At 42.1% G+C, this 25,790-nt stretch overlaps 1 protein-coding gene across 3 annotated transcripts in view; it reads left to right on the forward strand.

The window, feature by feature from the left end:
- The window catches only part of DGKH (diacylglycerol kinase eta), a 199,159-nt gene that overhangs the window by 83,774 nt on the left and 89,595 nt on the right, over window positions 1-25,790 (forward strand). For all 3 annotated transcript variants that reach the window (XM_036249838.1, XM_036249840.1, XM_036249839.1), the window contains exons 2-3: window positions 2,948-3,058; window positions 5,127-5,207. In XM_036249838.1, the coding sequence (XP_036105731.1) occupies window positions 2,948-3,058; window positions 5,127-5,207 (192 nt within the window). The remainder of the gene's footprint in view (window positions 1-2,947; window positions 3,059-5,126; window positions 5,208-25,790) is intronic.

The raw sequence follows: 25,790 nt of genomic DNA on the forward strand, positions 1-25,790 counted from the left end.
TAAATGACAGCTTTGCAGGATAGAGTAATTTTAGTTGTAGGTCCTTGCTTTTTTATCACTTTAAATATCTCTTGCCACTCCCTCCTGGCCTTATGGGAGCTCCTTGTAGGTAACTAACTGCTTTTCTCTTGCTGCTTTTAAGTTTCTCTCTTTATCTTTAACCTTTTGCATTTTGATGATGATATGTGTTGGTGTGGACCTCTTCGGGTTCATCTTGTTTGGGACTCTCTGTGCTTCCGGGACTTGTATGTCTGTTTCCTTCACCAAGTTAGGGAAGTTTTGTGTCATTACTTTTTCAAATACGTTTTCTATTTCTTGACCTCTCTCTTCTCCTTCTGGCACCTCCATGATGTGAATGTTGGTATGCTTGAAGTTGTCCCACAGGCTCCTTATACTATCCTCATTTTTTTTTTTTTTGTAATCTTTTTTCTTTTTGCTTTTCCGATTGGGTGTTTTTTGTTTCTTATATTCCAAATCAATGGTTTGCTTCTTGGCTTCACCTACTCTACTATTGATTCCCTGTAAATTTTTCTTTATGTCAGTTAGTGCATCCTTCATTTCTGACTGGTCCTTTGTTATGCTCTTGAGGCCCTCACTAAGTTCATTGAGAGTCCTTATAAGCAATGGTTTGAACTCCGCATCTGTTAGATTGCTTATTTACATTTTTTCCTGCAGTTTTGTTCTGTTCTTTCATTTGGGACATGTTTCTTTGTCTCCTCATTTTGGCTGCCTCCCTGTGTTTGTTTCTATGTATTAGGTAGAGTTGCCATGTCCCCTTTACTTCCCAAGGTGACCTGTTGTAGTAGGTGTCCTGTAGGGTCCAGTGGCACAGCCTCCCTGATCACCCCAGCTGGGCCCTCGAGGTGCACCCCTTGTGTAGACTTTACACCCTTCTGTTGTAATTGATTCTTGATTGCTGTTGACACGTCAATGGGAGGGTTTTACTCAGGCTGATCAGTTGCAAGGACTAGCTGTGCCCACTGACCACTGACCTCTGACTACCTTGGAGGATCAGCTGTGCAGGGGCCCACCACACAGAGCAAGACTTACTTCAGCAGTGTTCTGTTACCCTCTGAGTCCATTCTTTTAGTGTGTCACTTGTGAGGGTGGTTGGGTGGTGGTGCTTTGATGTGGTCTGAAGCTGTCCACTGGGTGTGCTGGCTCTGGGGCAAGGTTAGCCACTGCTTGTGTTCTACCTGGGGTCACCCGACATAAGCTACAAAGTGATCTGCAGATGGCTGCTTCTTGTGCTGGGCTTGGAGGTGCCCAGGCGAAGCCAAGCTGTGAACCAAGGCTGGCTGCTTCTAGTGCCAGGCCTGGGGCCACTTAGCGAGAGGTATGGGGCTCGCTGTGGCCAGATGCTCTTGTTTGAGAGAATTTAGGAAAATCTGAAGCAGGATCTAAGACAGGCCAATCCTATGGTAAAGCCACTGGAAACAGCTTGGGTGGGCCTGAAATTTGGGTGAAGTGGGGCCTCAGGGAATCACTAGGGTGGGGCAACCAATGTGAGCCAGGTTGCTGGAGTCCCAGATATGGTACACCTCTGATTACCCTGTGGGGAGGGGCTCACCAAAGGAACAGTGGTCTCCACCAGCACATCTGTCCAGGAGAAAGCTGCCTCTCCAGCCCTCGCCTCAATGCCAAACAACTCAGTTCTTCCCTGTATGTCTCTGGTGCCTTTCAAGCTGCTTCCCCTCTTGGCTGGAGCTCAGAGGGAGTGGGTCCGAGTAAGTCCGTGCGCGGGCCCTTTAAGAGGAGCTGCTTGTGGTTCCCGCAGCCTCAGCCTCTCTGAGCCTCAGTTCCCGCTGGTTTTACAGCCAGAAGTGATGGGGATTCTCTTCCTGGCACTGGAACCCTCAGCTGGGCGCCTGGTGTGTGACGCGGACCCCTCCCTCCTCAGGGAGGACCTTCCCAGCCGAGGTGTCCTCCTGATTTTTATCCGCCACACGTGGTTGTGGGACCAGCCCGTCCGCCTCCGCCCCTCCTACCAGTCTCAGTGTGGCTGCTGCTTTAATTCCGTAGTTGTAGGACTTCCATCCAGCTCGAGGTCAGGCGGTTCTGAAGAATGGTTGTGCTGTAGTTTAGTTGTCATTTTGATGTGGGTGTGGGAGGAGGCGACACTGTGTTTACCTACGCTGCCATCTTGACCAGGAGTCGCAGCATGATTCTGTGTTTTTATTTACTCCTCACAACAACCCTCTAAGTTGTGATCCCATTTACAGATGAATAATGAAGGCATAAGGAAGTTCAGTAATTTGTTTAAGATCATCCTGCTACCAAGTGGTGGACCCAGGAGTTGAATGCAAGGTTTATGGCTTCAGAGCCCATGCTTTACTTTTTTAAATTTATTTTTCAGTTACAGTTGGCCTGCAACATTGTATTAGCTTCAGGTGTGCAACACCGTGATCAGACAGTTCTGTTCCTTACGAGGTGATCACTCTGATCAGTCCAGTACCCATAAGACACCGTAGTAGTTATTGCAATATTACTGACTATGTTCATGGTGGTTGCCAGATGGGAGGTGGGGAGAGGGATGGGTGGGAAGGTGAAGGAAGTACAAACTGTCAGTTTTTAAAACAGTCATAGGGATGTAAAGCCCAAACCTTTTAAATGATAGCATTTCACCATTTATTAGATACTCACTGTGTACAAGTCATCGTGGGCGTCACTCTGTGTTGTGAGTGTGAGTTTCAGTGGATGTACCTTTCATACTCTTTGTGACGACTTGAAGGTCAGGGCACCGTGTTAAGTTTACCTTTGCTCTTTGGGACTTTGTACATGTACTTCCTTGGTTGAACACAAGGAAGAAGAAAATATTCTCTCATGTAATTTGTAGGACATGGGAAACAGTACTCAAAATATTAATGATGGTGTGTCATTAATTCTGAATTTTGTTTGGTTTTGAATTTCATTTAAATCATGTCGTTGTGTTTCTCCTTCTCCACAGACCAGTATTAAAGAGGGCCAGCTGTTGAAGCAAACCAGTTCTTTTCAAAGGTGGAAAAAGCGATACTTCAAGCTCAGAGGCCGTACACTTTACTATGCAAAGGACTCGAAGGTAATTGGAGAGAATGCCAGATGCAAGCACTGGATGGATTTAAACGTTTGGTTCTCTAAACTGATTTTGTCTTGGGGCTCACTACAGCCTTTCTGCTCCTATATGAATTCAATATAAATGTGATCCACCTTGGACCAAATCCCAAGGGAGCCTGAGTCAGTCTCATGGCCTGCCCCCTAAGGACAATAGAATAGGAAGTTTCCTTCCTTCCTTCCTCCCTTCCTTCCTTCCTTCCTTCCTTCCTTCCTTCCTTCCTTCCTTCCTCCCTCCCTCCCTCCCTCCCTCCCTCCCTTCCTTCCTTCCTTCCTTCCCATTAAAATGAAATATTAAATGTAACCTTATCAAATATAATAAACTAAAAATTTGGGGTTTTCTCCCCTTTCTTGCTACTTTTTTACATTATAAATATTTTCCTGACCCTGCGTGAGAGAATTGCTGTACTTGTTAGGAATCAGTGCTCTGGGTTCAGACCAGTCGCTGTCCCAGGTCCAGCACACTCCAGTGCCAGGCTGTGGACGCCTGTGACCACGGGAGGAGGCTGAAATGAGAGAATAGACATGAGGTACTTACAAAGTGCCTGCCACACAGAATAATCACTTGTTAAGCTAGTGGTTAAGAATAAAAATATAGTGAAATAAAGTTAAGGCTTTAAATAATTTTTATATAACGGTTGAATAAAACAAGAATGATATCGTTTTGGAAGAAAAATTGTAATGATTAGTTTCCATTTAAATCTGATATTTTAGGATTCTTTAAAAAATAAACATTAAGCCTGGCCAGTGTGCACACACTCAGTGATTGAGCATCGACCCATGCACCAAGAGGTTGCCATTTGGATTCCTGGCCAGGGCACATGCCCAGGCTGTGGGCCAGATCCCCAGTGGGTAGCATGCAGGAGGCGGCCAATCAGTGTTCTCTTTCATCAATGCTTCTATCTCTGTCTCCCTCTCCCTTCCTCTCTCTCTGAAATCAATGAAGAAAAAAATAAATTAATAAACATTAAGATCTCTTACTACTGTGCTAACTGAATAATTGGTAATTTTTATATTAATGGATGTATGTTCCTGATGTAATTAGTAGACTTTTATACCAGGGAGTAAAAACAAATAAACAAACAAAACCTAAATCTTAGTTTATGCAGCTGTAGAAGTAATAACCAAATAAAACAATCTTATTTTATTTTAATGGAATGAGTATGAACAGTGAGCAAATGACTAAAAGTGGGAAGGATACATTTATTTCCTGTAATTTCTGAATTTCTAAATTGTACATTTTTAAAATTCCTCACTTAAAGATATGTTTTTATGGATTGGAGAAAGAGGGAAGGGAGGGAGAGAGGAAAAAACCATCAATATGAGAGAAAACATCAATTGGTTACCTCCTATACACACCCTGACCAGATATCGAACCCACAACCTAGGCATGTGCCCAACCAGAGATTGAACCCAAAACCTAGGTATGTGCCCTGATGGGGAATCAAACCTGTGACCTTCCAATGTATGGGACGACGCTCCAGCCAACTGAGCCACCCAACCTGGGCTAAATTGTAAATTTTTAAAGATTTCGCTTCTAGGGAGTTTTTGTCACTGAAACTTTAAAACTTAAAACCGCTTTTAGGCATATAAAAGAAACATCATCTTATATTTGCAGAGAAGATTCATCATTTCATTTCAACACATTTATAGATGAAGAAAATAAGGTTCAGGAAGTTAATAACTCACCATGATCTGAGCCAGGTCTAGTCCTTTCCATTTCTCTCAGCAGATGTGGAAACGGTGTTGCCTTCGCCTTGGCGGTGTGTCGCACTTAGTAGACTCCCTGTGAACTGTGCTCCCAGAGTGTACAGAGAGTGTTCTGGAGTTTTTTAAAGTCCTTTTCAGTTTGGGATTTATGTGTGAGTTGTACTTTGTGGTTTTACTCACAAAGTATCGCTAACTTAAATTTTTCCTTGTTTTCTATTCCTAATTCCTGATGTAGCCTCATAGTCATGACCTGATAGTAAAAAGCTTATTGAGGGGCATTGAGTTAGGGTTTCATTTAATATGTTTGTGTTCTTTTTCATTAACAGTCTCTGATATTTGATGAAGTTGACCTCTCGGATGCCAGCGTAGCTGAAGCCAGCACAAAAAACGCTAACAACAGCTTCACGGTACGGTTATAGTCACCGACTCCCTCCTCGGGTCGTAGAGTGCCCGTCCCTCACACGCAGAGAGCGCCCTCTTCAGTGACCAGCTCCGAGTCGGCCTGTGCCAGGTGGAGCTCTTCCCCAGCACAGGAAACTTCAGGAGCACATCGTGTACTCTAGCACCCAACACCGTTCATGATTGTGATGTTTACATTTTCTACCTCCTTTAAATGTAATACTTCAACTAATTCCATCCTTCGTGAATATTCAAAAAATTTGGTTTTTACCTTCAATTTCAATAATAATGTTTTCCCCTTTTCTTCTACTCTAATTGCTGTATGTGGTTCAGGCCTTCATTTCTTCTCACTTAGGTGGTTCATTTGGCAGCTAGTTAGGACGTGTCCTCTGTCCATGTAATTCTTTTTCTTTCCGGTCTCACTTCCCATTGCTTAAAACACTTCACTGGCCTGCCGTTGCCTGTGAGGCTGCATCTCCAGCTCCCTCCCGAACTGTCCAGTCCTGCCTCGGCCTCTCATGTGAGTGGTAATTAGTGTGCGCCCTCCCCGTCCAGCGTTATTGTCCATGCGTTATTGTCCTGTTCCCTCTGACTTCAGTGGTTCCTCCTCCATCTATGCCTCTGGAAATACCACCAGTCCTTCAAAGCTAATCTCAGCTATCCCATTCATTCTTTTTCTACTTCTTTGATTCAAAAAAATATGGATTGAGTACTATGTGCCAGGCTCTTGTGCTAACAAGCATAAGAGATTCCGAGATGGATGGATGGATAAATAAATAAATAAATACCATTTTCCTTTAAGATACTCACGATATAGTGCAGCGGAGTTTATCTGGGGTTCTTTTTGTTTTGTTTTTTTTGTTGTTGTTTTTTTTTTTTTTATCCTCACCCGAGGACATTTTTCCATTTTTTGTACAGATAGAGTGGGAGGGAGAGAGAGGAAGAGAGAGAGAGGGAAACATCGATGTGAAAGGGACACATCGAGTGGCTGCCACCCGCACGACCAACCAGGGCCGGGGACAAACTGCAACCGAGGTACATGCCCTTAGCGGGAACCGAACCCAGGTCTCTCCGGACCGCAGGCGGACGCTCTAACCGCTGAGCCAAACCGGCCAGGGCTGGGGTTCTTTTTGTAACGACATACCCCTTAGGTCCTCCAAGATGCACTGCCCTTGCTGCGTAGTGGCCCCGCCCACACTCCCAGCCTCGCTCTAGGGAGCCAGCACTGTGGACAGCCGTGTGTCATGTCCATCCTCCAGGCCTGCCAGGGCAGGGGGACAGACAGATAAACAAATGCAGCAGGGCCATGACAGGGGTAAGCACTGGAAGGGTGGGGATGGGGGTGGGGGAGGAAGCAAATGAGTTCAGATTTAGTCTTATTGATTTATGGGTATGTGGAATAACTAATGGTGTAAATATTCCTTCCCTTTCCCCAACCCCCCATCCCTAGAGAGAGCGTAGTTTGAGAAGAGGAAAGCCAAGAATAGAATCCTGGGAAAAATGTTAAAATTTAAGGTTTGACCAATAAAGACAAAGAGAGAGCATTCGGAAGTATAGAAGAAGCGTCAGGAGGCAGTGATGTTATAAAAAGCCAGTGGAAGAGAGTTTTCATGGCAGAAGTTGCTAAACATCAAATACTGTCGAGAGGTCAAGTCAAGAAGAAATGAAAACCGTTTGTTGAATTTGTTGGCTTGGAGGTCATTGGTCATTGATGTGGATAGCGTCACTGGAGGCTGGCAGGCAGCAGGCTCCCTGAGAATGCAGAGTGGAAAGGCAGAGGGAGCCAGGGTAGGTTGCATTTCCTGAAAACTCGGCTCTTAAAGGCGAACGAGGATAGCCAGACTAACCGTCAGCCTTGCAGAGAGAGTTTGGGTTTCGTTGTTCTTTTGCCTTGTTTTCAAATGGGTTTTGAGTGTGTATGTATGAAGAGAGGAAAGAATTGTTCGAATGAAAAGTTGAAGCTTCAGGAGAGAGGAAATAACTGATGGAGCCTGATTACTGCGTAAGCCCAAGAGCAAGGGGACCAGGACAGAGGGTGAGAGCTTAGCCTTGAACAGGAAACAGAAAGTGTATGAAAGTAGGTGTTGGCAGAAAGTTCATATATTATAAATCCAAATACTATTTTCTCAGTGAAATTGAAGACAAGGTCATCTGTGAGGGTTTAGGAGAGTTTGTAGAAAACGAGAATTGAAACTAAATAGGGACCTGTAGAATATTTAATAGGTAGTAAATAGTGGCTGCGAAAGGTTGAAGATCAAATTTAGAGGTGTTCTTAAGTCTTAGGCCTATGGCATTTGCTTTAAGATGGGCTAGAGGATAGCTAAATTGATCTAGGGTTGATGGGTTGTAGGGAATGCCAGACAGAACGAGAAAAGGATTGTTGGATATTTGGGGATGAATAGCTCATTTATCCGCCCTCTCTGAGTTCTCAGATTTTGAGAATGAAATACAAGGGGTAAGGGACAACTTAGGAATGGCTGAACAGGTTCCAGTGACCACTGAATACAGAGATTCTGAGAAATTATTGGAAACCTAAGGCCAAGATGTTGCTTATTCTTCTTTTCTCCCAAGTGAAGGTGGGGTAGGGTGATCAACCAATCAGATTAGCCACTTGACTTGCCTGGGGAGTGAATAGTAGTCCTCTCCCCCCCCCCCCCATGGAGACTCTTGGGGGAGGGGGGATAAGGGTTTCCTCCAAACAGGGATCTAGAGTTTAGTCTGAAAGAGGGTTCCACCATTTAAGTTTTGAAGGTTAGAGTAATTTCAGGTGAAGACAAGGTGTAGGGCATTGAGGAGATAAGGGTAAAGGGGACTGAGAAGCTTGGGCTTGGGAGAGGTTATTCAAATCCTTTTTCAGCTCTTTCTTGGGCCTCCAGCTGCATGCAGCCTCTCCTGTTGTACTTCTCTTACAGAGCTTACTGTATACTGCCTTGTATTTAGTTACATACTCACTATGTCTATTATAACCTCCCTGAGACCAGGGACTGTGTCATATCTTTTTTACCTCGTACTATCTGATTCATAGTATTTGTTGATTTAATTAAGAAGATGAAAGTATCTTTTAGACACGAGGAGACTTTTTGTTAAAATGTTTTCCAGAAAGTTCTTCACTCAGACATTATTTCTGAAGTTGGTTTGGATTAGAAATGTGAAAACTAAAATGTTAGATTGCTTAGAGTTTTACAGCAAATCAATTTGGTAGAATTTTCCAGGGTATAAAAAGGAACAAGAGATGTGTTTTCCATCAGTAATTGACAAGCCTGCCTATCTTTAGATATTTAAATATTCCACTTTACTGGGTTACAGAGACTGCGTTGAGGCTGTTATTTTGGCTGGTTCATGTCAGAGGTTAATGGTGAAGTTTGGTGGAGTGATGGCTGCGGAATCTAGGAATGGACACACGCTGTGTCTCTTCTCTTCGAGGTCCCCGAGGATGATATCGTAACAAGGGGCAGTAGTCAATGGAAAACCTGTAATTAGTAAATAAAAAGTGGAAAGGCTGTGCTTCCCCTGAAAACCCAATACCAACACTCCAGTAAAATGTGTTCTAGAGCCGGAGTTGTAGGGAGCCAGACAGAAACGGACTTACCCTGGGAAATCACTCAGCGTTGTTTCCGCTGCATTCTGTAGGTCATGAGCGAGTCACCGTGGCTAGCTCCCCGGGGCGGGGGACATTACACACACGAGCGTCCTGTCAAAGGATTTGCTGACGTGGTGAAAACCTGCCTCCATGGTCATTACTTTTCCTTCCTTGCACAGTCCAATGCTCCCTCCCTGGAGTTAATAGCTGTCTTGTTTTTTACTTTGGTTGTCTAAATCACCTCAAGTATTGTATTAGTTTTCTGTTGCTTTGTATTAAATGACCACAAACTTCATGGCTTAAACCACTGCCCATTTATTATCTTACCATTTTCCTTTTTTAAATCCTCACCAAGGATATGTCTTTATTGATTTTTTTTTTTTTTTTTTTTTTTAAGAGAGAGGGAGGGAGGAAGAGACAGAGAGAGAGAGAGAGAGAGAGAGAGAATGATGTGAGAAGGAAACATTGCTCGGTTGCCTCCCCGAATGGGGATCGAACCTGCAACCTAGGTATGTGCCTTGGCTGGGAATTGAATCGGAAACCTTTTCGTGTGCAGGAGGACGCTCCAACCAACTGAGTTGCCTGGCCAGGGCTGTCTTACAGTTTCTGTGGGTCACACAGAACAGTGAGGTTCCTCTGTTCCAGGTCTCACAATGTTGAAATATAAATTGGGCTGATTTTGACCACGATTGGAGTTTATGATTTTGCAAGTGTCTTCTGCAATAGGCAACAGCCATGACAACAACTATCACATCACTGTCCCCTCCGGATATGAGGGGACAGTGATGTAATAGCAGTGGAAAAGGACCGTCCCGGACAGTCTTATTGGCATTTTATAAACTTTTAGGTTAATGGTCATCATTCATTTGTTTGTAGTTTAATTTCTGCCATGCATTTTCTATGATTGTGAAATATAGAATAATTTCTTAATTTTTTTGTTCATCTTTTTTTTTTTTAATCCTCACCTGAGGACATTTTTCCATTTTTTGTTTAGATAGAGTGGGAGGGAGAGAGAGGAAGAGACAGAGAGAGAGAAACATCGATTTGAAAGGGACACATGGAGTGGCTGCCACCCACACAACCCAACCAGGGCCGGGGACAAACTGCAACCGAGGTACGTGCCCTCAGCGGGAACCGAACCTGGGTCTCTCCCAACCACAGGCCAACACTCTAACCGCTGAGCCAAACTGGCCAGGGCTTTTTGTTCATCTTTTAGTTATTCATTTTCTGTTTCATTTTATTGATATCTGCATGGTGTTTTTAGTTTTATTTTCACTTAACATTTTTATCGTTGACATACCTCTGTGCTGTAGGTGAGTGTGTTCTTGTATTAGAGTGCAGGAAACAGTGAACTTCTCCTTGGTCACTCTGGGCCCTCCTGATGTTTGACCCAGGACTCTTGCCTGTCACATGGTATTCTGTTGACAGTATGTTATAAAGTCCTCAAAGTTTGGAGATTTTCAAGGAGAATGTGGGCGAGCTTTGTCTTAAGAAAATATTTCATCATGTCTATCTTTCAGAGGTGTAGTGAACATTTATTTCCATTTTAACGCATATTAATAAGTGTCATTAGGAAAAGCAGCCATTCTGTAATAAATGAATTACAAACTTTCCTTCTCAGGTAAAAGTTATTTGCCAAAGAAGAGGTTTTTAATGATTTGAGAGTCACCCTGTCGGTGTGGCTAAGTGGTTGAGCATCGACCCATGCACTAAGAGGTCGCTGGTTCGATTCCCGGTCAGGTCACATACCCAGGTTGTGAGCCCAATCCCCAGGTGGGGACATGCAGGAGTTGGCCAGTCAATGTTCTCTGTCATTGATGTTTCTATCTCTCTCTCCCTCTCCCTTCCTCTGTCTCTAATATACCAATAAAGAAAAAAAATTAAAAAAAATGATTTGAGTGTCATCACAATCACATGCTGTATGTGTCATCAAACAAATGTGTCATTATTTTAATGAAATTATTGTACCATCCGGCTGGTGTGGCTCAGTGCATTGAGCATTGTCCCATGGACTGAGAGGTCCTGGGTTTGATTCCCGGTCAGGGCACATGCCCGGGTTGCGGGCTAGATCCGCAGTAGGGGGCGTGCAGGAGGCAGCCAATCGATGTTTCTCACATCAATGTTTTTATCTCTCTCTCTCTCCTTCTCCCTCTCTCTTTAAAAAAAAAGAAATTATTATACTGATTGATAAAATTCCCAATGAAGGTTTGTAAAGAAAGTAGCAAATTTTTTTTAACTAGGAAGAAATACAGAGGCAATTTATTTGGTTTATTTAATCACCCTTAACGTTTCTGGTAAGCTGAGCTATGTGCAGCATGTGTGGAATCCCACGCTCATTGCACATCCATGCTAGTACACTCAGTTGTGTGAAACACGGATACCGTGTGGTAGCAGTTGTTTTGGGAAATTGATGAGCGCTGAAACAAAGAGTTGTTTTAGTTCAGGGGTCACTTGCCACAGCAGATATGACTGGAAGTTGATTAGTAGTAGGTTATTATTTTTCTGATGAGGTCTTTATTCCCTCCCTCCCTCCCTCCCTCCCTCCCTCCCTCCCTCCCTCCCTCCCTCCCTCCCTCCCTCCCTCCCTCCTTTCTTTCTTTCTTTCTTTCTTTCTTTCTTTCTTTCTTGTTACAGATGTTTCTTCTTTTTTTCCCCATTGACACCCTCCTCCCCATCCCTCCCACCCCATCCCCAGCTTTGTTGTCCATGTCCATCGGTTATACGTACATGCACTTAAGTTCTGTAGTTTATCTCTTCCCTCCCCCCTAACCCCCTCCTCTGAGGATTGTCAGTCTGTACCCTACTTCCACATCTCTGGGTCTACCCTGTTTCTCAGACTGTTATGTTCATTATATTCCACAAATAAGTGAGATCATGTGATATTTGTCTTTCTCTGCTTGGCTTGTTTCGCTTAGGATAATACTTTCCAGGCCCCTCCATGTTGTCTCAAAGGATAAGAGCTCTTTCTTTCTTACAGCTGCATAGTACTCCATTGTGTATATGTACCACAGCTTTTTTATCCATTCGTCTACTGATGGACACTTGGGCTGTTTCCAGATCTTAGCTACTGTAAATAGTGCTGCTATGAACATAGGGGTACATATGTTCTTCCTGATTGGTGTTTCAGGCTTCTTAGGGTATATTCCTAGAAGTGGAATCACTGGGTCAAATGGCAATTCAATTTTTAATTTTTTGAGGTAACACCCTGATGAGGTCTTTAAAAGTACGCATAAAACAAACCAATAAACAAAGAGAGCATCTTCTTACAGCATAGAAAATGCTGAAAATTATAGTTTTATAGTATAATTCAAATGAGCAGGCTGTGTTTTAATGTTTACTTTTTGTTTTGGGTTTTAATGTTTACTTTTTGTTTTGGCCTTCACTTCCCCTCCATGAATATAGTTTATTCCACTTCTTTTAAGAGATATATCACATCCTTTGAACCTAAGAAGTGTCAGTTTACCTTTGTCTATTAGTACCTATATTTTGTTGCAAATGCAGTAACTAAAAGGTATTTTTTTTCATATCATTTGTGACTGTGCATCTCACAATGGTTATTAGACAGTCCCCTAAACCAGTAATCACTGGGTAAAACAGTTGCCTCCTTTATTTGATACTATTTACTATAACTACTGTGTGCGTCTTCTAAATGCTTTATGTCTAGTAACTCATTTAATTCTTTATATCAATCCTATAAAGTAGCAACTATTATGCTCCACATATAGGGCCCTGAAAGCGAGTTAACATCTAACACATGGAAATAGCTAGACTCTGAACCCACCTCGGTCATCTGGCAACAGTGTGTGCTCTCGACCACTCTGCTGTCCTGCCTCTTGTGGAGTTTTAAATGAATGTGGTTCAGGTAGCGTTTGTCTAATTGGTTTTCACATGTTCAGTTGTCTTATCTACTCCAATTCAATCATGGAGTCTCATGTTGCATCACCAGAGTCTTTTACACTTGCTGGTCATACTACAAACCTAGGATATTACATTATATTTTGAAATAGACGTGTTGGCTAGAAGCTCACAGAAGAAGGTAATAATATTAAGAAAGATCTGGGAATCATGGGATTGACTGGCAGGAAAGGCCACTTTTGCTGTTGTTGTTGATCCTCACCCAAGGATATTTTTCTATTAATTTTTAGATAGAGTGGAAGGGAGGGAAAGGGGGTGGGGGGCGAGAGAAACATCAGTGTGAGAGAGACACATCAATTGTTTGGCTCCCACACAACCCCAATAGGGGACAGGGATGGAATCTGCAACCAAAGTATGTGCCCTTAACTGGTAATTGAACCCGAGGCCGTTCAGTCCACCGGTTGATGGCTCTGATCGCTGAGCCAAATTGGCCAGGGCTAAAGGGTACTTTTTATTTTAAAGATTTGGGAACAGTCCCGGCTGGTGTGGATCAGTGGATTGAGCATCATCCTATGGATGGAGAGGTCCCAATTCGATTCCCAGTCAGGGCACATGCCCGGGTATCGGGTTTGGTCCCCAGTAGGGGGTGTGCAGGAGGCAGCCTATCAAAGTTTCTCACGTTGATGTTTCTATCTCTCTCCCTAAAAATTCAATAAAAACATATTTTAAAAATTAAAAAAAATCTGGGAACATTTGACATGTCTTTTTACTATTTGACGGATTATCATGTAAAAGAGGCAGTAGACAGGTTTTATGTGACTGCATTGTGTAGGACAGAGACCTGTGATTGAATTTACCGAGGGTCAATTTCAGCTCTAGGCAAAAAGAACTTTCTGACTTGAGTCATCTGATGGAACACGTCCCTTGTGAGGTAATGGCTCTGCCCAGTATTAGAACCCAGCCACCTCATTCCCTGTGAACGGAAAGGGGCCTTCCAGAAGAGAGTTCTCACAGCGGATTCAAGTTCAGATTCGAGGCCGGGTGGCCTATAGCTGTGCACAGCTCAGAATTTGAGGCTTCCCGCTCTTTGAGGTTTGCTGGGGATGGGCACGGAGGAGTGGACTCAGAGATGACTGGGCACTGTGCTGGACCCTTTAAACACACTGTCTCAATACAGCAGACAGCAAGCTAAGTGCCCGTCCTTGAAGAGTGTCCCTGGAGAGATCTTCGCATGGTGTGCGTTTGGGGGAGGGTGTGAGGGGACATGGTGGGGACCGAAGTTTCCTTGCAGGTACAAAAACTGTCTTCTTCACCACTGAATCCCCAGTGCTCACACAGAGCCTGGCATAGAGGGAAAGACAATAAATATTGAATGAATGAAGGAAGAATGTGTCTTCTTGAATGAATAAATGAATGAATGAATAATATTTGTAAACTCTAGTTTTTCTTTGAGAGAAAAATGTAATTTCAAGCGTTTAGTTTAGAGAACAGTTTTCTAATCCCCCCATATTGTTGGATTGTAACATACCTATAAATACTGGCATCCTTGTTACAATCCTTATATCATGACCCAGACTGTTTTCATATCAAAAAGAAGTCTGCCCAGCTGGTGTGGCTCAGTAGATTGAGTGTTGTCCCATGGTCTGAGAGGTCCTGGTTCAATTCCCGGTCAGGGCAGTTGCCCAGGTTGCAGGCTTGATCTCCAGTGGGGGGTGTGCAGGAGGCAGCCGATTGATGATTCTCTCTCACATGGATGTTTCTACCCCATCTCTCTCCCTTTCTGTCTTTCTAAAAATCCAATAAAATTATTTTAAAAAAACAAAAACAAGTCTTATAGACATGATTCTTGCCTATTATTAATTACTTCAGTGGTCCACATAACTATTAGATGTCTCACGGTGGAAAAACTAATTTTTTAAAAACTATGTTTGTGTTGATTTTATTAGAGAAAGAGGGAGAGAGAGTTAGAAATATCGATATGAGAGAGAAACATCGATCGGCTGCCTCCCACATGCCCCTGCTGGGGATTGAGCCTGCAACCCAGGCATATGCCCTGACTGGAAATTGAACCGGGACCTCTCAGTCCATGGGATAACACTCATTCCACTGAGCTACGCTGGCCAGGCAGAGAAGCTAATATTTTTTACAATCCAAGTTGTTTTAAAATACTTTATAGCACTCTAAAATGATACCACATTAAGGCAATTAGGGTGGCTTTTTTATTTCTTTTTAAAATTGACGTATATAGTTGGGATGGTTTTATACTATGAAAGCTGATAGTTGATGTTAAGTTTGAAATTTGTATTCCTTTTTGTATAATTTAGACATCAGTTTTGGAAATGAAATATATGATCATTGTTTCTGTGGGTGTACCATACTTATCTTTTCATTTAGTAATATATTATCTTTTCTAAGAGTATAACCCAAAGAAATACCTTTTGAAGCTCTTATGAAATTTCTCAGATCAAATCCTAACAGGTAAGAAACCATTGGTCGTTTTTAGCTAGACTCACAGCGTGGTGTGGACATAAGGTATGGATGGAGGAACTGTGCCTTTGTTTCCGCCTTCACTAGTGGTCTTCCATAAATCTTTAAAATGGACTTTCTAAAGTAGTCAAGAACCAGTGTCCTTGAGTATTCTGGCCACTTGAGCTCTGGGAACCTGGGCTTGTTTGCATAATCAGACCTTGGGAATCCTAGCACATGGGCCAGTTTCATCAAAGTGTCTGTCAGGGTGTGAAAGGACACTGTCACTAGTTTCAGAAAGAGGATTTATCGTCTAAAGAACTGTGTCCCTGGAGGTTCAGGCAGGGTGCCATGTAAGGTTGCTATGCTTTGCATGAGCATGTTCCCCTTTCCTGTCCTGGTCTTGCTGAAGATCCATGACTCAGGGAGAATGTGGTTCTCCAGGTCAGTAACCTTCAGCCTGCTGCCGCTAGTACTTTTTGTTTCCTGCAAGCTGTTATGCAGCAGCCCACTTCCTACCCCATCCTTCCTCTTGGGACTGCCCTTAGATATTCATTCATTCATTCATTCATTCATTCATTCATTCATTCAGCAGATGTTTATTGAGAGCTTGCTATATGTATCAGTCTCTGCTAGATTCTGGATATGCAGTGGCAATAAAAAGAATTGGCCATTAGGTACCAAATTTTAAAAAAGTTTTATTTATTTATTTATTTTTTTGGTACATGCCCCTAGCGGGAACCGAACCCAGGACTCTCTGGTCCACAGGCTGACACTCCAACTGCCGAGCCAAACTGGCCAGGGCTAAATTTTTAAAAAGTTTTAAAGCCTCTGTGGATAGCTCCCTGTCTTTAAAGTATGTGGCCCTGGAATAGGATTATTGGGATACAAAATATAAGGCACTGACTCCTAATAGATGTTGGAAACCGTCCCATCACAGGTTATAGGAAAGAGAGGGGATTGCATATCCCCTTAGAGCTTGAGGCCCACACCATTCAGGATTCCACAGACAAAATCCTCCGGGACTGCTTCATCCAACCTGCCCCTTACGCCGGCCTTTCTGAGGCCAACATCCGCCAGCTGCTGTGGAGGATTGCTTCTCCCTGACTCTAGACACCAGTATTTTTTGAAACTGGTTCCCTAGGAGGACTTGACACAGGTGCCTTGTACATCCAGATGTACAGTCTGGCCCATTTTAACCTTGTGTCTTGGAGAAGTGACTTTCATAGTGTCCCTTCTGTACTGTAGCCCCCAGTGACTGGCCACATGCTGCACAGCCTCTGTTGTCATTATAAATCTAAATTCCACTCTTATGCTCCGTGTATTACTAGGCCTTCCGTAGGTCCAGTGAGATGGCCTTGAGCTGATGCGGTCACTGTCTCTGATCCTGGAGGCAGGAGCTGTAGCTACGTGGAACTGGGCTCCTAGATCCCGTCTTCTCTCCTGCGAGATTCTTCATGAAAACTTGCAAGGACTCTCGTTTTGAACTAGCAGCCCCAGTCCCACCGACGAGTGACTCAGCTACGCAGAGGCTTCTGAGCTGTGTGGACTTCCGCAGACGGTTGCTTCTCCCCTGCCAGCCCCGCTGCTCCACTGGTGCCCTTTCTGAAGAAGGGCTTGCGAGATTCTTGGGTTTCATTGTGGTCTTCACAGGGCTGAAGTGCTTAGTTCTTTAGTCACACACTTATTTATGTACACTGACATCTGATACCCATTTGTGGTACAGAATGAAGCCTCAAAACCTGCCAAAGATGACATTCTCTCTCATTGACACTACCTGGAATTGGAGCCTACATGGGAAAATAAACTACTGGCATTAAAATTAAAAAAACACACACTATAAATATCTGTATGTCAGCTCAAGAGAGCCTCTTAGCCCATGGACATTGGTTGGAGCACCAGAACCCTGAAGAGTTTTAGTATCTTGGGAGTTCTGCGCCGGGCGAGCTGGGTGGAGTCTTGTTTGCTAAGAAGGTTGATGGTCCGGGTCTCTCGGGGCAGACTCGGTGGCGCCCTGTGCGGCGTTGGGAACGGTGGAGAGCCGCGGTGCTCAGGCTGTCCAGGGAGTCTCGAGATGTGTGAGCCCGGTGCGGTACGAGTCGTCTGAGTTTGCTGGCCTCTGGGACCACCGTGACAGAGCCCAGGTGTCGAGTTCTCGCAGACAGGCACCTGTCCTTCACACCTGGAGTTGCTGGTGGCTCCCAATGAGGCCTGCCACCAGCAGGAAATGCTCTAAAAACGAGAACACGTTACACCTCTCAGATTTTGGCTTCACTGGACAATTTAAAACCTCTTAATTACAAAAAATCAAATTAATTTTGTTTGCTTTGAATGTTAATAAAATATTAAAACAGTACTAAGGAAAACCTATTCTACTAGATTTTAAAAATTTAAGTTGTTTGTAATATAGATGAGGAAAATAAATGATTATTTATTTTTTAAAACCTTTTTATCTTTTTTTTTAGAGAGAGAGGAAGGGAGAGATAGAAACATTGATGTGAGAGAAACATCCATCTGCTGCCTCCTGCACGCCCCCTACTGGGGACCGAGCTGCAACCTGGGCATGTGCCCTGACCGGGAGTCGAACGGGGCCCTCTGTTCATGGGACAATGCTCCATCCACTGAGCCACATCGGCTGGGCCTTTTAATTTTTATTTCACTTCATTATCTCATGAAGCCCATGAAATAATTATTCTTCCTTCTCTTCAACAGATGAAGAAGTAGGGTTCAGAGAACATAATTTTGTAAATTTATATAGTTAACAAGTAGCATAATTAATATATAAAGCCTGCGCTCATTCCACGAGAACGCATAGCATGTTGGACTTTTCAGGCCCCTATAATTATTAGTACAATAATACCATTTTTAAGAGGATGTAGTTCAATTGGGCCATTCCTAGTGAATCCTCATTACGTTACAAGGGAGAAGAAAGTTTATGTGGGACAGTGTACCAGCTTGCAATGACTGGAGCACTGACTTGTCACACAGTGTCAGTTCTGTGGTAGTCATCAGGCTAATTATGTCTAATGGCAGAGACAGGATACAGAGTTGATCGCCACCTGCACTGTGACAAGTCTCAGATGAGAATTTAATTTCTGGCAAGAAAGTGGTTTAAAAGGAGATTTTCAGTTTTGTGGTTTCTGCCTTAAACATTTCTGTGGTCTCTGGACCCTGTTTAAACTTTGTCAAGACCAAATCTTAGTACATAAAGGCAAAGGTAGGTTTGTGGTTATGGGAAACAATTCACTGTCTAGTTAGCAACAGACAGGTGAAGTCAGAAGCAAGCTCGTTTTATTGATAACAGGTAGGTTGAATGCTATCCAGTTGGAGTTTTCTTTCTTTTTTGTGTTGTTCATTGTCGCAGGACTTGCTGAGCAGATCCGTAGGCTTCTGCACAGTATTGGCACTCAAATTGTGTTAGCTCATCAGGGTCTATGAAGGGTCAGACAGCTGTCTTAAGATGATTTCAGGGCCTTCTGGTGAGCTGCACCCATTGGTATGGAACTCAAGGCAGAGAATGGTCTTTAAATCTTGGAGAAAACCAGATTAGTAGCAAGAAGCTGTTAAACAGAGCCGACATCTTAGAGTAGAAGGTGTGGCTACATGAAATCATGGCCTTTAGCATCAGAACTTCATTAGGCCCCTTCCAGCAAGGTTGAGTGATATCTTCCATTGAGTTAGACACTAGGTATGGCCTAGTGATGAGTCTGTCCGGATCAGTTGGTGGGATTTCTTATCTCTGCAAATGGGTTGCTTTTACACACTTCACTAGTGCTTTGTTATAATTTAGCACAACACTATTTAGTATGAACATCAGCCAGTGGGAATTGCTGGGGTCATAACCAGAAGTCACATGGTCACACAGGCCTGCCACTAGTCTTCGAGCGGGAAGAGGGTCAGTATTCTATGTGTTGTATGTATGCATGCTCTATGTTATCTTATGTTCATTGGATTCGCCTCTATGACCTGATTTCTGCACAAACCTTGGCCAGGTGCATTTTCAGAATTCCATCCATAAAGGATATTGATAATAATTAATTTCTCATAGTTGCTCAACAGTATTGTTAGAGCTGCTCTAATTGTTAGGCTCATAATGTTAGCAAAACAGTCTGGATAAAGCAGCCAAACTCTGTCCCTTTGAGTACCTTTCTAAGAATTTGGAGGTGTGTGTCTGTGTCTGTGTGTGTGTGTGAGTGTGTGTATATGTTTGTGTATGGGAGAGTGTTGTTCATGTGAATATATTTTAGATTGTATTTCTTTTCAGGATAGGGAGAAGTATGCCCACCAGCAAGGACTGACATGACCATCCTCAAAATGATTGTTGAAAAACTTCTAAAAGATTTTAACCTGAGGTTTAACACAATATAATTAAGATATACACTTTTCAGGATAGGTTTGTAAAGAAAATTCTTTTGGGTCTTTAGATTTATCAATGACTTTACTGCCTACATCATCCGGAATTAGGAAGGCTAGTGAAATGTACTCTGTATGTGTACAAAGACATATGTATAAGGATATTTAGTGTGCATTGTAATAACAAAAGATGGAAACAGCCCAAATGTATAATTTAGGGACTGGTTGAAATGAATTGTGAAATTTGTCACCCAGTGGAATATTATGCAGCCACGAAAAAGAATGCATCAGCTCTCTAGATAACAACATGCAGTGAACTCCAAATCAGTGGGAAAAGCCAGATGTTGAACAGTATGTTTGTATAAAATGTTACTCTCTCTGTGTGTTTTAATCTAAAATACCATATATTTGTTGTATATGCAGAGAGCTACAAAATATCTGGGGAGATACACAGAAGCTGACAAATACTTATTTGCCTCAGAAAGGGAACTCAGTAGCTGTGGACAGGCTTAGAAGAGAGACATACTTTTCATCATAAATACGTTTAGGATCTGATATTACAAATATGTATCACCTATTCAGAAGATATTTAATGCTTTGTAGGAGCTCTTTCCAGCAGCTTCCTATCAGATGCATTTGACAGGAGCAGATTTGCCCACCTTGGACCTGCTTCAATGTCCAAGGAAACCGTGACAAGGGCACATGCAGATCAGGTCTGTAGGGGGTGGGGGTAGGATGGATGATAGATCTGTGGGGAATAATGCAGAGCTGTAGTCAAAGGGAAGGGAGCAGGGAGGAAACTAACATAGAGTCGTTGAAATTGGAAGGATTGGTATATAAATGATGCTCTTAATTAAGGGTAGAAAACAAAACAAAAAAAAATAGTAGGTTTGTAGGGACTGAAATGAAGACATTGTGAATTTGAAATGATGATAAAGTGTCCTGGTGATGTCTGCAGGCAATTGAGAGAGATGCTTTAAAAACTATTAAAGGGCCTAAAGTACTTTTTTAGTATCATTTTCATGGTTCTTTCAAAGTTTCAGCATACTCAGATATCCTCTCTATTCCCTAGTATGAGTATGGTGTAATGGAAAAATCAGGTTTTAGCAATGCTTTAGTACAAACAAGATAATTATTTTGTTTTGAAATGCCCCATTTCATATATGCCCTGTACAAATCAATTTACTGTTATAAAACAAAAGAGCTTGTGCCAGGGGAATGAGGCTAATGCATTGTTCCCAATCTGGTACAGTCTGAAACTACGAACTGAATAGAATTTTTAAATGCGTCCATTAACTAATACTCACTGCTAATTTACAGTGGAAGTGTATGTGACAGCCTCCATAAATAATTTCTGAAATCACTGATTCTTGTTATTACAATTAATACTAAAAAAACCGCTGTTACCCATGTACAGTGTAATACTTCAAATACAATGCTATATGTGATTACAACATTGGTCAATATTTTGTTATCTAAAGGTGCCTGGTTTGCAGAGACTGGTCTAAATTAGTAAGTTAAATTATTATGATTATTACTATTACTAATTTTAGCAGCTCCTCTGTATTTCCTACCTCGCTTATCTTTAAAGAGTGTGCAAGTATGTATAGGATTGAGACATAACTGCAGTAGCCCTGATTACTTTCAAGGAGAGAGAAAGCAGTACGTGCAACGTTTTCCCACCTGTTCTCTAGGAGGATGTCAGTTTGTAAACATTAAGCAAACTATATGGAGTTATGCAGCTCATTTGTATGGCCTGCCTTTCAGTTTTGAATTTTATTTATTTATTTATCTTTGTTGTTGTGAAATATGCTTGCTTTGTATTGTCAGTCTAAACGTTCATTGAGTTTGGTCTGATCTTAGGGTGCTGATCAGTTATTTTTAGATTTTTTAAAACAATTTTTGTGAACCAAGTCTATTTTAAGCAATAAGATACCGTTTCAGCTATTATTATATAGTAAATGAAGTTATAGGTTAATTATTTTGAAAAATTGTACAGGAAATACTATTTTGTTATTGCTAATTGAAACTTTCCAGATCTTAATTCTTCTGTTTTCTGTTAACAATTGTTTTGATAACAGCTGATTTCTTAGAGCTACATACACACAGTTAAACACAATGGATGTACTTTGGGCCGGGTCTGTGGTCCTATGGAAAGGCAGCTGCAAACCAGGCCCCACTTGTCTGGGATAGCAGGGAAGAGAGGCTGGGATTTGAAGCTGGAAGATTTAATGTACCCTCTGATTCCCCTACTTACCGAATTTGTAGTTTTATAGAAATTTTTTTTTCTTTATCGATTTTATAGAGAGAGGGAGAGAGAGACAAAAACATCGATGAGAGAACATCAACTGGCTGCCTCCTGCGTGCCCCCGACTAGGAATTTGGCCGACAACCTGGGCATGAGCCCTGACCGGGGATTGAACCGGCAACCTCTTGGTGCATGTGTCGATGCTCAACCACTGAGCCACGCCGTCTGGACCTGAGTTTGCAATTTTAAACCAGTTAATTTCTTTTTACCTATCAGGCAGGCCAGTTACATGAAAGATTAAATGAGCTAATGTATGTGGCCCTATTGACAGCAAAGCACTTTGGAAATGTAAGGTGCATAGGACATACTCATTCTGTTTATGAACTGTGGAGCCCCGTAAGTATCCTGTGTTTAGTGAACTTAAGTATTCGTTCCTTTGAAGAAAATTGTGTCCATGCATGTTCATCGAAATTATGATATAATAAGAAAATAGATTACAAATGTCATTGATTTACCAGTTCATTATTATAATATCAAAAGTTTTAATTATGTATTATTTTTTTTTCTGGGTGTGGTAGGCTGAACACCCCAAAGATGTTCATGTCCTAATCCCTGTAACCTGTGAATGTCATTTTATATGGCAAAAGAACTTTATTGCTGTGATCACATTGAGGATATTGAGATGAAATTATCTTAGAATATCTGCAGTGGGCCCAGGGTAATCTCAGGAGTCCCTATAAGAGAGAGATACATTAGAGTCAGAGAAGGTGTGACTGTGGAAGGTTAGAAGGGGCCGTGGGCCAAGTAATACCTGTGGCCCCTAGAAGCTGGAAAGGCAGGGAGGGGACTCTCCCCTGAAACCTCCAGAAGGCATACAGCCCTCCAGACACCTCGATTTTTAACTTCTCACCATCACCACTGTAGTAGCATGATTTGCTATAGCAGCAATAGAAACTAATACAATGAGGAATAACTAAACATTATTGACTAGTTTGTTTGAATTCTCAGAGATGTTTAATACTCTATTCAGGGGCTTTAATACTTTTAATACTGACTGGAATCCAAACTTGATTCATCTTCAAAGAAACTGTGATTTATTATTATATATGTAACACATATATATGTGTGTGTGTATATATATATATATATGACAGAAATCTCCAACAGGTGACACGAAGCCTTTCCAGGTAGTTTTCCTGAGGCCTTTGCTGAGTTTCCAGGGAGCGCAGGGCAAGGGGCACAACATGCAGAGAGGGACGTCTCCACCCCCACGTCTCACTGTGTGTTTACCTTTGTCTCTGTGGAATTGGAGGCTCCTGGGAAATGACAATTAGGACTGGTGCTCTGAAGCAAAGCTGTAAGACTAGGTAGTCCCAGGAAGATGTTGAATAGACTGCTTTTACATTTTTAATAGCTTCTAAGACTATATAAATTACATAATGTTAAATTAGTTGCTGATTTGGAAAGCGTTTGGGCCCTGGCCAGTTTGGCTCAGCGGTTGCAGCATCGGCCTGTGGACCAGAGAGTCCCGGGTTCGGTTCCCGCTAGGGGCACGTACCAAAAAAAGAAACGTGTTTGGAGCCTGCCTTCCTTCCTTCCTTCCTTCCTCCCTTCCTTTTTCTTTACTGATTTTAGAGAGAGAGGAAGTGAGAAGGAGAGATAGAAACATCGATGAGAGAGAACATCGATTGGCCGCCTCCTGCATTCCCCCCACTGGGGATCTGGCCCACAACCTGGGTGTGTGTCCTGACCGGGAATTGAACCTGTGACCTCCTAGTGCACGGGTTGATGCTCAACCACTGAGCTACACCAGCCAGACTGGAGTCTTCTTTCTTATATGCCTTTATTTTATATTAATAAACACCCTTATTAATATTGATATTTAATAATATTTTATCAAATGCTATTCAATAAAATTGTGATTTTAGATTATTTTGGATTTTAAAATTTATATAAAGGAAAAATTTGCTTTTTAGAATGTGAGATCCTTTGGAAATACTGTGTATATAATAAAAATGTTGGTACTAATACATCTAAAATATGTGAGGGAGTTTCATGGAAACAGGTATCAGAATTCATATTTTATTTATATTTGATACTATAAGATCACAACATTAGGTTATATAGAGAAATGACATTAACATAGAAAATGACCTGTTCTGAGGTCATGATTCCTTTGCCAAAAAGGGTCTGTGATCTGCTGACCAAACCTTAAGTAGAGTCATTGAGGCTCAAGAATTTTGGAAGTAAGATTAGCATAGCTCTCCTCAGTTCAGTCCATCCCACCCCATCGGCACCAGTGATCAGAATTCTTAATTCATTAGTTTCTGTGGGAATTTTAGATCACTTGAGCAAGGGAACCAAATTACTCATTTAATTTGAATATGTTGGGAAGGAGGTAAGAGGTGAGAGACTTGGATCTGCAAGCTAATTTCAGGGCCAACAGTTGAATAGCGTTGATACGCATATAAGACTAAGACATCCAGGTTCCTCGCATTTTTAGATCCTTGAAGAACTTTGCTTGGGGTTCTCAAATGCTTGAGTACATTTTAATTTAATTATTAAAATTTTCAAATAAACCCAACCTCAGGATAACAGTGATGAACCTCCACTTCCTCAGTGCCCAGCTCCTGTTATTTAGATGTTGCCACACTTGCATCATCGATTCTCCCTTCTTCCTATTTTATCTTAAGTGTTTTAAAAAATAATTTTTTCCTTTATTGATTTTAGAGAGGGGGGGAGAGATAGAAACATCAATGGGAGAGAACATCGATTGGCCGCCTCCTGCATGCCCCACACTGGGGATCGGGCCCACAACCTGGGCATGTGTCCTAATCAGGAATCGAACCGGCGACTGCTTGGTGCATGGGTTGATGCACTACCAATGAGTCACACCGGCCGGACTGTCTTAAGTGTTTTAAAGCAAATCTTTGCTATCCTCTTACCTGACCCCACATTCTTCAGTATACACTCCTAAAAATATGGTTGTCTAATTGTAACTCTGCCTCTTTTCTACCTTTCTTCTCAAACACAGCCTGGGTATACAGAAGCTTGAAGGAAAAACATTTACTGGGTTGACCTTAGTAACTCAATTCAATTTTACAGTGAAGAAATCATCTTTTTTTGTTAACTTATTATGACAATGCTATCACTTTTTTTTTTTCTCAAATCTTTATTGTTGGATGTAAAATGTATTACAGATGTTACACATTTTTCCCCCATTGACTCCCTCCTCCCCACTCCCGCCCCCCTCCCACCTTTTCCCACACTATTGTCTGTGTCCATTGGTTATGCATATAAGTTCTTTGGTTTATTTCTTCCCACCCCCCCAACCCCTTTCCCATTGAAGTTTGTCAGTCTAGCAATGAATTTGTGCTTCTTAATCCCTTCACCTTTTTCACCCATTCCCCCAACCCCCCTCCCAACTGGCAACCAACAAAATGTTCTCTGTATCTATGAGAATGTTTCTGTTCTACCTGTTCATTTTGTTTGTAGATTCCATTGTTGATAGATATGTATTCATTGCCATTTTGTTTGTTCATACCTTTTATCTTTTTCTTCAAAAAGACCCTTCATCATTTCATATAATAACGGTTTGGTGGTGATGAACTCCTTTAACTTTTTCTTGTCTGAGAAACTCTTTATATGTCTATCGATTCTAAATGACAGCTTTGCAGGATAGAGTAATTGTGGTTGTAGGTTCTTGGTTTTCATCCCTCTGACTATTTCTTGCCACTCCCTTCTGGCATGCAAAGTTTCTTTTGAGAAATCAGCTGACAGCCTAATGGGAACTCCCTTGTAGGTAACTAGCTGCCTTTCTCTTGCTGCTTTTAAAATTCTCTCTTTGTCTTGAACCTTTTGCATTTTGATGATGATGTGTCTTGGTGTGGGCCTCTTGGGGTTCATCTTGTTTGAGACTCTCTATGCTTGCTGGACTTGTATGTCTGTTTCCTTCACCAAGTTAGGGAAGTTTTGTGCCATTATTGTTTCAAACAGGTTTTCGATTTCTTGTTCTCTCTCTTCTCCTTCTGGCACCCCAAGATGCGAATGTTGGCACGCTTGAAGTTTTCCCAGAAGCTCCTTACACTG

Source organism: Molossus molossus, unplaced genomic scaffold, assembly GCF_014108415.1.
Source record: "Molossus molossus isolate mMolMol1 unplaced genomic scaffold, mMolMol1.p scaffold_m16_p_9, whole genome shotgun sequence".
Classification (NCBI taxonomy): domain Eukaryota; kingdom Metazoa; phylum Chordata; class Mammalia; order Chiroptera; family Molossidae; genus Molossus; species Molossus molossus.